The 14,059-nt window shown below is 37.9% G+C and overlaps 1 protein-coding gene across 2 annotated transcripts in view; it reads left to right on the top strand.

The window, feature by feature from the left end:
- Positions 1-14,059, top strand: part of FAM171B (family with sequence similarity 171 member B) — a 73,951-nt gene that overhangs the window by 48,687 nt on the left and 11,205 nt on the right. The window contains exons 2-5 of one of the 2 annotated variants that reach the window (XM_084999139.1): positions 216-691; positions 2,673-3,659; positions 6,725-6,883; positions 12,830-13,000. In XM_084999139.1, the coding sequence (XP_084855265.1) occupies positions 12,991-13,000 (10 nt within the window). In that variant the 5' untranslated portion in view covers positions 216-691; positions 2,673-3,659; positions 6,725-6,883; positions 12,830-12,990. The remainder of the gene's footprint in view (positions 1-215; positions 692-2,672; positions 3,660-6,724; positions 6,884-12,829; positions 13,001-14,059) is intronic. The other variant, XM_003133530.5, reaches the window with a different exon arrangement.

Below are 14,059 nucleotides of genomic sequence, written 5' to 3' on the forward strand. Positions count from 1 at the left end.
CTTATTAATAATAAATTTAGGTTTGTTCAGTTTTAGGAAGAATAGTGAATTGGTTGTAATGTTTAAGACCTCTTTCTATCCATCCATATATATGTATCTCCTAAATTTTTTAACACTTTTGGCTGTTCAGGTGTCTTAATTGACATTTTAGAGTATTGTGACATATGCTCTCTGGGATCTAACATGCTGTGGTTTTTCTCTTTTTTCCCTTCCAGTGTCTGTATTTATGCTGAAAGTCCAGGTGAATGACATCATCAGTCGTCAGTACCTGAGTCAAGCAGTTGTAGAAGTGTTTGTAAACTACACGAAAACAAATTCCACGGTAACTAGAAACAATGGAGCAGTGTTGATAAGAGTACCCTATAAATTGGGACTCAGCTTAACCATTATTGCTTACAAAGATGGCTATGTGTTGACACATCTGCCTTGGAAGACCGGAAGAATGCCAAGTAAGCACTTAAGCAGTATTTTGCCTCCACTAAATATGAATGATTTTTTTTTTTTTCCTTTTCTCCGGGAACCTCTTGTTCTGGTAAAATGAAATTAAGACAATCTATGTGAGGGAGTTCCTGTCATGTCTCAGCAGTAATGAACCTGACAGGTGTCCTTGTGGATGAAGGTTCGGCTCCTGGCCTCAGGATCCAGCATTGCCATGAGCTGTGGTGTAGGCCGCAGATGCAGCTCAGATTTGGTGTTGCTGTGGCTGTGGTGTAGGCTGGCAGCTACAGCTCTGATTTGACATCCAGCCTGGGAACTTCCATATGCTGCGGGTGTGGCCCTAAGAGAACAAAAAAAGACTATGTGAAGCCAATATAAGGTGGTTAGAAAGAAGTGCCAGTTTGAAGAAAACTTTTTTCCTTCTACACAGGCTTTTAAGAATTCCGAGCAACAGTTCTGATCTGGTACAAAGCTTGTCTGCTTTGTGGTGAGAAGCATGGCATGGCCAAAGGATTAGTTAGAAGCAGGGTGGGCCAGGTGAAGGGCCAGATGATGAAAGGAGGTTCTCAAAAAATAAGATGAAGAGTTTAGATTTATATGATGAACACTAAAGCAGTTCTTATAAATTCTTGAGCACATAAAAATGTAAGCTGTTGAGAAACTGAATTTACTAAATTTACAGTATATAAAGAATAGGCCAACAGCAAGGCTAGAATGGATTCAGGGAGCCTGGCTAGGAAGCGGTAGTTGTGCTGGTGGACAGTGATAACAGCCTGATGCAAGAGAGGAAATGGAAAGGAGCGGTGAGATTACAAGAAGCTTACTGTGGAAAGAAGTTGTAATTATTGGGTAATCATTTCACAGTATGTACATGTAAAAATCATCACATTGTACACCTTAAACTTGCATGGTGTTAGATGTCAGTTATATCTCAATGAAGCTGTGAAAAATTGGTAGGACTTAGTTTGACTAATGGGACATTCAGGAAAATGGCCCTGCAAGGTACCAGAATACAAGTCTGATTGATTGGAAGGATGATACATTAGGTAACTGGTCTTATAAAAATTTCATTTTTTATTGTGGTGGTTCTTGTTAGGAAGTAGATATTTTATTTAGTTTCATATTGGAAACATTTGAATTATTTAAATTTAGGATGAGAAAGAATGAAAATATTCTATATATAATATCACACTCCCTCTTTTTGAAAAGCCAGGAAGAGCTACACTGAAATACTAATAGAGGTTGTTCCTGTCTTGGTGATCGTGATGACCATCATTTTCTTCTTTCCTCTCTGTATTTCTCAACTTTTCCAGAGTGGATATATATCCCATTTATAATCTGAAACTGTCTTTTTGAGTCAAAGGAAATCTGAATGTCAGCTTGAGTGAGATTCAGAAGGATTTCTCCTCAGGTTCAATGGGGAAAACTGTCAGGATTGCCCCTCATAACCTACCTGTGACTAAGAAAATCCCAGAATGGAACAGTGCCCTAATTACAATCATCTCAAGGTCCAAGCTATTACCCTACCACCTCCTCTCCAATCTAGGAAGTCCAACATTCAGTCTTAGTGTTAATGTATTCTGAATTAAAACCACCTTCACTAATAGTCCTTTTTTCCTTTTTAAGAGAAAAGGAATTACCTTACATCTGTCCATACATCAATGTATACATCTTATATTTTATCCTGTCTTTTCCAGATTTCCTTTATAGCTCTTTGAAATATCTCAAAATATTAAGTGTTCCCATGTGTGTTTTATCCTTTAGTGATTTTAGGGATATTATGTCATTTCTGTTGCTATTTCTTTTTTTTTAAATATTGATTGATTGATTGATTGTCTTTTTAGGGCCACACCTGCGGCATATGGAAGTTCCTAGGCTAGGGGTCTAATTGGAGCTACAGCTGCTGGCCTATACCACAGCCGCAGCCATGCTGGATCTGAGCCATGTCTGCAAGTTACACCACAGCTCACGGCAACGCCAGATGCTTAACCCACTGAGCGCGGCCACGGATCGAACCCGCAACTTCATGGTTCCTAGTCAGATTCATTTCCGCTGTGCCATGACAGGAACTCCGTCTGTTGATATTTCAGTACTCACATTGCATAGAGAAGAGAGATCAAACACCTCAAAACTTATTTTTCTTTTTTCTTTTTCTCTTTTTTTTTCTTTTTTGTCTTTTTTTAGGGCTGCACCCGTAGAATCTGGAAGTTCCCAGGCTAGGAGTTGAATTGGAGCTGTAGCTGCTGGTCTGCACCACAGCCACATCAACGCCAGATCTGAGATGCGTCTATGACCTATACCACAGCTCCTGGCAATGCCACATCCTTAACCAACTGAGCGGGGGTCATGGATACTAGTCAGGTTCATTACCTTTGAACCATGACAGGAACTCCAAATTTATTTTTCTCTTGCGGGACTGGTAAGCTTATTTGATTTGTTCTTGCTTATAAAATGATGGTCTTTGTCCCTGATTGATGTTTCTGATCTTGAAAGAATTAGTAATCTTCAGGCGGCCTACATTTATTCATCCCACCAGTCATTTCAGGTGCCTTCCCTTGTGGCCAGGTTTAGCTCCATTCTGCCTACCACTAAAGGTTGCCTGTGGATTACTTTTTGTGTTAAACTATTGCCTCTTCTGCCAATTCAGTCTGTTTGGTTAATCGTACTGTGTGAAGAAGAGCATTGCGCTCTTGCATGGCAAGTTAAAGACTGGATTTCCATCTTAGAGAACCTTGAATCATGGAGCCAAGAAAAAAAGTTTTTAAAAAGTATAAAAAGGAAATAAGTAACAATTATGTAGAAAAAATAGCAGAGGGTTATTCAAGTATTTTACTTGACCATATATATATGGGGTTAGAGAACATCATTAGTCACCTTGGTACAAACTACAGTATGGCATAAAGATTAGTAAAATAATAATGTCCAGTCTTCTCATTTTGTTATGTTCCTTTTTTTCCTCCATCATATTTTACATGCATTCTTCCTTTTTTTGAATTGCTTTCCCATCACACGTTTTTTTTTTTTTTTTTTTTTAAACCGCATTTTTAGGACCTGCTAGAACAGAGCTGTATTTGTCCCAGTTTTCCCCCATGTTTAATAAAGTATTCTAATTGTGCTATATTTCACAGTATATTCATCAGTTACACTTTCACTGTTCCCGCAAAGCCAAGCAAATATATGGCTATTTGAAGACACTGTTTTAATTACTGGAAAATTAGCTGGTAAGTGCACCACTTCTTACTTAAATAGTAAGTAAATACTTAAAAGTGACTGTATTGTATAATTGCACTTCTTCACTGGTGGATCAATAGGGAATAATTGAAATCAATCAGAGATAATTAGTATTGGCTATAAGTTGATCTGATTATTTCACTATCAAACTGTAGTATATTTTTCTGTCTTTCAGAAATACTGGAAAGAACTTGCAAACTCCTTTCCAGATCATACTTCCTACTGGGCTCTAGTGGTTGGTGAAGTTGGGAAGAGGACTCAGACTTTTGGAGCCTTTCTAGTTTGCAGGGCATCTTCATTCCTGTCTCTGGCATTAATCTTGCTGCCTGTGTGGGAAAGGCCTAAGACTGGGTGTGAAGTGTCTGCTTAGCAGACATGATTTGCCCCACTTGCATTACCCAAAGGGAATACAGGAAGCCTGATGTGGGGCCTTATTTGAACCATGTCCTCCAGCCCTGCTTTACCAACCATGAAGATGATAGTTTCACCCTTGCCTCGCCTCCCTTAGCTAGTCCTTAGGGAAAACACCTGAATTTTGTGACTTTTACTGCGTTGTGTGTGTATATATATATATATATATATATATATAAAACCTCTGTATGTGACAATAACTCGCTTTTTTTTGTTTCTTTTGGGAAATTGCTGTTTAGAACTAAAGCATAATAGGAATGACTGGTAAAGGCAGAAAACTTCCAAGTATAGTCTAATATAAGAGTCAGGGTGAAAAGAATTGTGTTTGAAATTCTCTTCATCTTCAGGATCTATTTATTTATTCCTAACTTTATTAAAAAAGAAAACCTAATATCATCATTTGGGGAAAAAGTTAAACAAGGGATTGATTAATCCTGAAGTCATTCATTGAGCAAGGCAGGAGAATCTTAGCCTTGAACTGACTTGGCTGGTGGATAGCAGAGAAGGTGAGGTAGAGCTGTGTCTGAAGGGTGAAATGTAAATAGGAACTATGTGTGTGCAGGGAGAGGCCACTTTTTATGCTGCTGAGGCCTTAGTGAAGTCAAGTTCTCCACACTCCCTTTTCAGTGTTTATTTGTTTTGGTTTTATTTTGACACATTCCTACTTCTCCCTGGCACTTCAAACCCCATCACAAATTGTCCTTTCTGCTGTATTCTGTGAAATGAATCAGAGTTAGCATGTTCACGTGCCACCCCTTTGTCACTGCACCAAGCAGTGGTGCACTCTCATCTGTCTGGACGGCACCACCCATGCCTTTGCATGTCTCCATGAGGACACTGTGAGCCCTCTTGAATTCTCAGCTCACATCCTTTTACTGCCTCATTTCCCTAAGAGGTGACCTCTTGGGAAGGCCAATTGAGAAAGGATTGATGTTTCTGAGGATGTTAAGTCTGTCCTTAATAAAGTACGCATCCTGGAGGCCCTATTGTGGTTCAGCAGTAACCAACCCAGTTAGTACACATGAGGACTTGGGTTTGATCACTGGCCTTGCTCAATGGGTTAAGGATCTGGTGTTGCCATAAGTTGTGGTGTCGGTAATGGACGCGGCTCAGATCCTGAGTTGCTGTGGTTGTGGTGAAGGCTGGCAGCTGTAGCTCCAATTTAACCCCTAGCCGGGGAACTTCCATATGCTGCAGGTGCTGCCCTAAAAAACAAAAAAAAAAAAAAAAAAAGAAAAGTACATGTCCTCACTTATTAACTTCCAAAAAAGTTTATGTTTTTTTACCAAGATTTTATCAGGAAAGTATTAGTTTTGTATATTGGAAATATGACATATTTACACACAGGCCTAACATAAAAGGATCAGGAGAAATTGGAAATTTCAGGAATATATAAAACCTTAGAGAAGTTCAGCTAAACATTTCCTTTAGTGTACATGTTTTCAGTTGTAAAAAATATGGATTTTCATCATAATTAAGCTACACATTTTTTTAAAAAAGTTGTAGATAGTACCTGTAAGGAATCAAACAGTATTACATAGTACCCTTAAAGTAACTTAACAAGAATAATATATTACAGATGTGTTGTTTCATTCATATCCCTTAACTATTTACTTTCTAGGTACTATGTTTCTAGCTTCCTCCATACTTTTATTCATCCTAAGAATTTGTGTCTGATAATTTTTAGTTTTAATGATTTAACTGTTGAGCCTTAAATTGTTAAATATGTTGATTACAGAAAAAAATATTGTCCCTAGGCTCTCTATAAATTATAGGGTGGTTGATTCAAACTTATTAATATGAGATAATTTTATAAATTGAGTGCTTGGCATTTGAAAGATTTTTAATGCATGTTTAATTGTCTGATTGAGAATTGAACCTAGTATATGGCTTATCATCACAGATAACTTTCTGTTGCAAGTTGCTGAAAACTCTGTCCTAAATTAGCATAAGCCCAAAGGAGTACTTATTTATTACTTAAGTGATAAGTGTGTAAGAGGCTTGATCAGGGCTTCAGTTGAAGTAATTGGAAACTAGTTTTACTCTTTCCATTTCTCAACTCTTTTACTCCTTAAGCATGGTCTTAGTTTTCAAAGGAGCTCTCATTTTTGGTCACAAGATGGCTTTTATGGCTCCCAGAAATATACTTGCTCATATAAAATCTGGTGGGAAAAGCAAGTCTTTTCTCCTTGAAGTCCAAGCAAAATTCACATTGCATCTCATTAACTGTGGTTGTCACAAGATCCGTCGTTCAGCAAATCACTATGGCCAAGAGAATAATGAGATGCTTTTGACTGATTGGTTTCAGCTCATTCTGGTGTCACCATTGCCTTTACTTCTGCTACAGATATGAAACCCCCAGTGAACCACATGGATCAATGTGTGGTTCCCTGGAGTGAAGCTCAAAGGGTGAAGAAATTCTGGGCAGCAAAATCCAGTGTCTAGACTAAAGGTACCTTGTGTGATCCAGAGAAAGGGAGATTCCTTATTTATTCACACCTGAATATAAAATAATAATTGTACGAGGAGATGTTAGTAATGGTTTAGAAATAACTGCTTCCCTTGGAGAAAAATGTCCTACCCATATTGTTATGCTTAATATGCATTTATTTGTCTGTTTGCTAATGAAGTCTCCTTTTTCCAGATGCCAAATCTCAACCAAGTGTTCAGTTTTCAAAAGCCTTAATTAAACTACCTGACAACCATCACATTAGTAACGTTACAGGCTACCTTACAGTTCTACAGCAGTTTTTGAAAGTGGACAATTTTCTGTACACAACTGGAATTACTCTTAATAAGTCAGGTATTTTAAAATTTTTTTCTATTTATAAAAACATAGATCTCTTATCAAATATTATTTAGCTATTTAATATTCATTTACGTTTTGGAGGAGATGTCACTTTTGAAATAAGCATGATAAAATGTTTATAGGCAAGTATCTTTTATCCAGTGAAAGAAAGATTATACCAGAATTCTGCATACATTATTTCAAATTAATGGAAGATTTAATTTACAGAATATTTTTATCCATAGGAGGTAAAAACAAGGTATAGAAAATAGTAATGATAATTTTTTTAATTTGGAAAATTATGCAATAAAAATGGAAATTTGATTAAGAAGTTTACTTATTAGGGGTTCCGGTCGTGGTGCAACAGAAATAAATCCGACTAGGAACCACAAGGTTGTGGGTTCGATCCCTGCCCTCGCTCAGTGGTTTAAGTATCCAGCGTTGCTGTGAGCTGTGGTGTAGATCACAGGTGCAGCTCAGATCTGGCATTGCTGTGACTGTGGTGTAGGCCGGTGGCTACAGCTCCAATTAGACCCCTAACCTGGGAACCTCCATATGTCACGGGTATGGCCCTAAAAAGACAAAAAAAAAAAAAAGTTTATGTATTTTTATAATTTGACCTATTCATTCTTACCAAGTTAATCAGAAATGTCAACCATTTTTAGATATAAAAAAGTTTGGAGTAAACAATTGGAAAGTTCTCTTTTCAAATATATTTGATTTTATCTATAAGTAAAATGATAATATTGAAAAACGTGTTTTTCACATTCAACATCACTGATACACTTACATAAGGCTGTCTTGACCTAAGTTAAGGAGGTGATGGAATTTTACTTTTTCTTTTTTTTTTTTTTTTGCTTTTTAGGGCTGTATATGGAGGTTCCCAGGGGTCAAATCAGAGCTATAGCCGTAGGCCTACGCCACAGCAACACAGAATCTGAGCTGCATCTGTGACCTACATCACAGCTCACAGCAACACCAGATCCTTAACCCACCGAGCGAGGCCGGGGATCAAACCCTCAACCTCAACCTCATGGTTACTAGTCAGATTCATTTCTGCTGTGCCACAATGAGAACGCCAGAATTTTACCTTGTGTTTAATAATTAATTTATGAATAATCCCTATAAATCAGTTATCTATGCTCTGTATATCTACACTTGTTCCAACATTTCTACCACTTGTTGCAGCTAACAAATTCCTGCTTTTAAAAGCACCTTGGACAATATATAATTTCTGTGGTCTAACTTGAATCAAATTTTTGGTCCTGATCATTTGAGGCATAGTCAGAAATTAGAATCATATGCATATAGGTTGTTTAGTTGTTTTTTTAAACTTGCTGTAGCTGATACTGTTGCTGCTCCAGGCAGATGACGCTTTCTTCTATTACAAGCCTGTGTTTCCTATTGCATACATCTGTGACTCTGCCTGAGGGCATTCCCTGGTCCATGAAGAAGACTTGGCTCTCACAGTGGGCAGGTTCTCAACCAGTGACAGATAAAGAGTACATGAAAGTGTACATACCTTTTCATTAACACATCCTGTTTTGGCTTCCTTCCTTCTTCGGTATTACTCTTCCATTCCCTCAGTGAGGGGTACTTCCTCCCAAATTGTTGTTTCAGGATCTGTGTCTTGAAGGAGCCAGTTTAAGACACCTGCCAAAGTATTCCATCTCTAAGTTATAGGATGCTCAAAATAAAAGCATTACAAGAATGGTACCAAGATACACTATCACAAATCAAGTTCATGTTGCACTGGAGGGTTTTTATGAACAAGAGTCATTAGATTCAGTGGGAAGGAGTCATAATGTGCTCTGCTCTCCAGCATTTCTCTACATTAAGGGTACCATAGTTCATGTTTCATAAAGTTTATTCTCTTATATTTAACAGAGAATTTTCAATTAACCAGTGGTTGCCCTGATAACTGAAGATATATACCAGCTTCCGTGGTAACAATAATAATTCCTTTCCATGGCCTCCAAGGCCCTATGCTATTTCTAGCCCTTTCTGCCTTCCAGTCTTTTCTATTTTACACATGCCAATAGCACTTCTGATTTAGGGGTTTTGTGCTTGTTTCTTCTGCCTGGAAAGCTCTTCTCTGAGTTCTCTGCATGGATGACACTTTATCATTTGGCCACAGCTCAAATGTCTCTTCCTCCAAGAGGCAGCCTTCCTATTGGTTTGTTTTTATTTTTTTTAAATTAATTTCTTTCATTTTAATTATTTTATTTTTTTGTTTTTTGTTTTTTTGTCCTCACCTCCTGCATATGGAGGTGCCCAGGCTAGGGGTTGAATCGGAGCAGCAGATGACCAGCCTACACCATAGCCACAGAAAGGTGGGATCTGAGCCACATCTGTAACCTACACCACAGCTCACTGCAATGCTGGATCATTAACCCCCTGAGCAAGGCCAGGAATCAAACCCACATCCTCATGGATACTAGTCATTACTGTTGAGGTAAGGTTCATTACCGTTGAGCCACAATGGGAATTCCCCCAGTTTTTTTTTGTTTTTTTTTTTTTGTTTTTTTTTTTTTCAGTTTTAAAAGTTCTGTTGAAGCATAGTTGATCCACATGAGTTTGTGGGTTTTTTTGCACTTTTTTTCTTATAGTTGATTTCTAGTCTTACTGTTGTGGTCAGAAAAGATGCTTGATATGATTTGTTTTATTAAATTTATTGAGCCTTGATTTGTGGCCCAGATTCTATGGTTCTGTGTGCCCTTGAAAAAAATGTGTATTCTGCTGCTTTTGGATGGAATGCTCTATAAGTAAATGTCTAAGTCCATCTGGTCTAATGAACCATTTAAGGCCTGTGTTGCTTTGTTGATTTTCTGCCTGGATGAGCTGTCCATTGCTGTTAAGTGGGGTGTTAAAATCCCCTACTATTACTGTGTTATTGTCAGTTTCTCCTTTTAGGGCTGTTAACAGTGGCCTTATATTACTGAGGTGATCCCATGTTGGGTGCATATTTATTTACAGTTGTTACATCTTCATCTTGAATTGATTATTTGATCATTAGGTATTGTCCTCCTTTGTCTCTTGTAACATTATTTTAAAGTCTGTCTTGTCTGATATGAGTATTGCTACTCTAGCTTTCTTTTGATTTCCACTTGCATGGAATATCTTTTTCCATCCTCTCACTTTTCGGTATGTGTCCCTAGAACTGAAGTGGGTCTCCTAGACAGCACATATGAGTCTTGCTTTTGCATCCATTCAGCCAGTCTGTGTCTTTTGGTTGGAGTATTAAGTGAGTTTACATTTAAGATGATTGATATGTATGTTCTTATTGCCATTTTGTTAATTGTTTTGGATTTGTTTTTGTTGGACTTTTTTCTTCTCTTGTGATTTGATGACTATAGTGTTGTTTGGTTTGTTTTTTCTTATTTTTGTGTATATCTATAGGATTTTTGGTTTGCAGTTCCCATGAGGTTTTGATATAGAAGTATATAAGATTACTTTAAGTTCCTGATCTCTTAGTTGCAAATGCTTATTCAGTATCCTGCATTTGTACTCTCCTCTTCTCATGATTGCTGGTTTTGATATCATGTTTGTGTGCAGATGATTTCCTACTTTTACTGTGTGTTTACCTTTACCAATGAGCCTTCTCATTTGTAATTTTATTGTTTCTAGTTGTGGCCTTTTCTGTTTAGAGAAGTTCTTTTAGTATTTTGTGTAAAGCTGGTTTGGTGGTGCTAAATTCTCTTAGCTTCTGCTTGTCTGTAAGGTTTTTGATTTCTCCTTCAAATCTGGATGAGAGCCTTGCTGGATAGAGTAGTCTTGGTTGGAGCTTTTTTCCTTTCATCACACTGATTATATCATACCACTCCCTTCTGACCTGCAGAGTTTCTGCAGGAAAAATCAACTGATAACTTTATTTGGGTTATCTTTATGTTATTTGTTGCTTTTCTTTAGATGTATCAATATTTTTTCTTTGTCTTTAATTTTGGTCAGTTTGATTAATGTGTGTCTCAGGGTGTTCCTCCTTGGGTGTATTCTATATGGTATTCATTGTGCTTCCTAGACTTGAGTGATTCCTTTCCCATGTTAGGGAAGTTTTCGGCTATTATCTCTTCAGATGTTTTTCCCAGCTCTTTCTCTCTCTCTTCTCCTTTGGCACCCCTATAATGCAAATGTTGGTGCGCTTAATGTTCCAGAATTCTCTTCAGTTGTCCTCGTTTCTTTTCATTCTTTTTACTTTATTCTGTTCTGTATCAGTGATTTTCACCAGTCTATCTTCCACCTCATTTATTGGATCTTCTGCCTTCTGTGTTGTGCCGTTGGTTCCTTCTAGTGAATTTTTCATTTTGGTTATTGTGTTGTTCATCTCTCCTTGTTTAATCTTTAAATCTTCTATTTCTTAATTTTTTGGTGTAATTTATTGATTTTTGCCTCCAGTTCCCCACCACCACCACCCCTGATATCTTGGATCATCCTTATTATCATTACTCTGAAGTCTTTTTCATGGAGATTGCTTATCTCCACTTTACTTAACTGTCCTTCTGGGGTTTTGTCTTGTTCCCTGGCCTGGCTCATGTATCTCTGCTGTTTCATTTTCTCTAGCTTTCATTTTATGTAGCTTTCTGGGTGGTCCCCTTTTTCCAGGCTACAGGGTTGTAGCCTCTCTTGCTTCCTGTGTCTTCTCCCTTGTGGGTGAAGTTGAAACAGGGACTGATATCAGGCTTCCTGATGGGAAGGACTGGTGCCTGCCCACTGGCAGGTGGGGCTTTGTTTCTGGGTGTGATTAGAGGTGGCTAATGCCTGAGAGGACTTTAGGCAGCCTATTTGCTGATGGGTGGGGCTATATTCCCACCCTTTTTGTTGTTCAGCCTGGGGCTTCTCAGCCCTGATGGGTGGGGCCAGATTATTCCAAAATGGCAGCCTCCAGGGGAGACACATGGTGATGATTATTCCCTGTGATGTCCACCTCCAATGTCTTGCCCACACAGTGAGCCACAGCTGATCCCTGATTTCCCAGGAGACCCTTTAAGACCCACAGGTAGATCTGACTCAGATTCTTAGGCTTTGCCCTGGGACCCAGTGCACATGAAACCCTGTGTGTGCCCTCTAAGAGTGGAGTCTGTTTCCCCCAGTCCTGTGGAGCTCTTGCACTCAAGCCACATTGGCCTTCAGTGCCAAATGCTCTGGGGGCTTCTCCTCCCAATGCCAGACTCTCAGACTGGGGAACCAGTTCTGATGTGGGGTTCAGAACTCTCACTCTTGTGATAGAGCTTCTGCAGTATGGTTATTGTTCAGTTTGTGGGTTGCCTACCAGCAGGTATGGAATTACTTGTATCATAGAAGCACCCCTCCTACCATCTCATTGTGGCTGCTTCTTTGTTTTGGGTGTAGGATATCTTTTTTGGTAGCTTCCAGTCTATTTTGTTGATGGTTGTTTAGCAGTAAGTTGTAATTTGGTGTTTTCATGAGAAGAGGTGAGCTTGAGTCTTTCTGCTTTGCCATCTTGTTTGGAATCCCTCTTCCTATTAGTTCTGTAGATTTTTTAAAAAACATTTATAGTTTAAAAATCCTTCATTAGGGAGTTCCTAATGTGGTGCAGCAGAAATAAATCCAACTAGTATCCATGAGGATGCCAGTTCCATCCCTGACCTTGCTCATTTGGTTGGGGATCCTGCATTGCCATGAACTATGGTGCAGGTCACAGATGAGGCTTGGATCCTGCATTGCTGTGGTTGGGCATAGGCCTGCAGCTGTAGCTGCGATTTGAACCCCTACCCTAGGAACTTACATATGCCATGGGTGCAGCCCTAAAAAGCAAAAAAAAAATCCTTAATTAGAATCTAGTGTCTGTTTGATATTAAAATGGATTACCCTGGGTGAAATAGAAGAACCAGATATATTAGGCCCATATTAGTTTGTATTAATATAGGACTATAACCTGTATTATTAATACAACTACAACCCATATTTAACATATGATTTTAATCCCCCCCCCCTTTTTTTTAGGTTTCGAAAGCATTGAATTGACTCCTCTTGCTGCAATATGTGTGAAAATATATTCTGGAGGAAGAGAATTAAAGGTTGATGGCTCTATTCAAGTTTCTCTCCCCCTTCTACATACAAATGATATAAGTGCAGGGGACCATATACCTGCCTGGACATTTGATATGAACACAGGTATGTGAGCTAAGTGAAAATATTCTGAATATTTTTATTTTTTTGAATATTTTAAAGTTTTACCTTAGAAATTTCTATATTTATTAAAACTTTCAGCTTTATTGAGGTATAACTGACAAAAATCTGTTTTTATAAAGAATGCCAAAATTGAATATGCCTTATTTAAAACATTAAAATATTTTATATTTGAATGTTTTATCTTTAGTAGAGCATTAAGTCAGTAATATTATTTTAAGCACTTTGTCAATGACCAAGATTGGCCCCATTTTGATTAAGATACAACTGTGAGGGAAATAATGTCAATATTTTAAAATAGCATTATTCACATTCCTATTTTTTTATATCCCCTAACATTTTGAGCAGAAATAAAATTTATTTTTTTAATTCTGGTCTTATGGGGTTGTTTTCTTTTAAGGCAATATGACATATCTAAAAACTTGGTTAAAGGAATTGAGAAATGTATGCTAACGTCATGAAAACGTATTTATACACACAGTGATTATTTTCCAAAAAAAAATCTTTGTTGAGTTTAGCCTCCTCATTAGCAGCTTGATGTGATTTTATTCTCTTTTGCTTTTCTTATTTTTTTTTGTTTGTTTGTTCCCATGTAAGTAAAGTTTTGAGTCTTTAGCAAAAAAAACAAAACAAAACAAAAAGATCAGTCCACAGCTGTATAGTCCAGGGGTAGAACTGTTTTGAGTGCCATGATACACAGCTTAGACAGCTTCTTAGGACTTGAATTTCTCTCCTTCTCTCTGATCTCATCTTTTTCTTTCGTCAGTAACATAAATTTCTGGGATAGGATTTCCCTTCTAAGTGGCAAAAAGTCATAGATGCTCTAATATTATATATTACCCAGGTTGAAGTCCAATGGAGAGAGTTCTTTTCCTAGTAGCTATTACACAAACCCTTGGATTCACTGCATTTGTAGAATGGGATTTGAATGCCAATCTTGGAATCAGTCTTTGTGGCCTGCAAATAGAATGCACAGATTTACTTAGGCTTAAGTCAGATGTTGGGCCTGGGGTTGGAGCCCTAAACGAATCATTTGGACTGAGA

This window comes from Sus scrofa, chromosome 15 (genome assembly GCF_054392235.1).
Source record: "Sus scrofa isolate SSC_HxYL_T2T_F1_AM1 chromosome 15, Sscrofa_HxYL_maternal_Yorkshire_Landrace_v2.0, whole genome shotgun sequence".
Lineage (NCBI taxonomy): Eukaryota > Metazoa > Chordata > Mammalia > Artiodactyla > Suidae > Sus > Sus scrofa.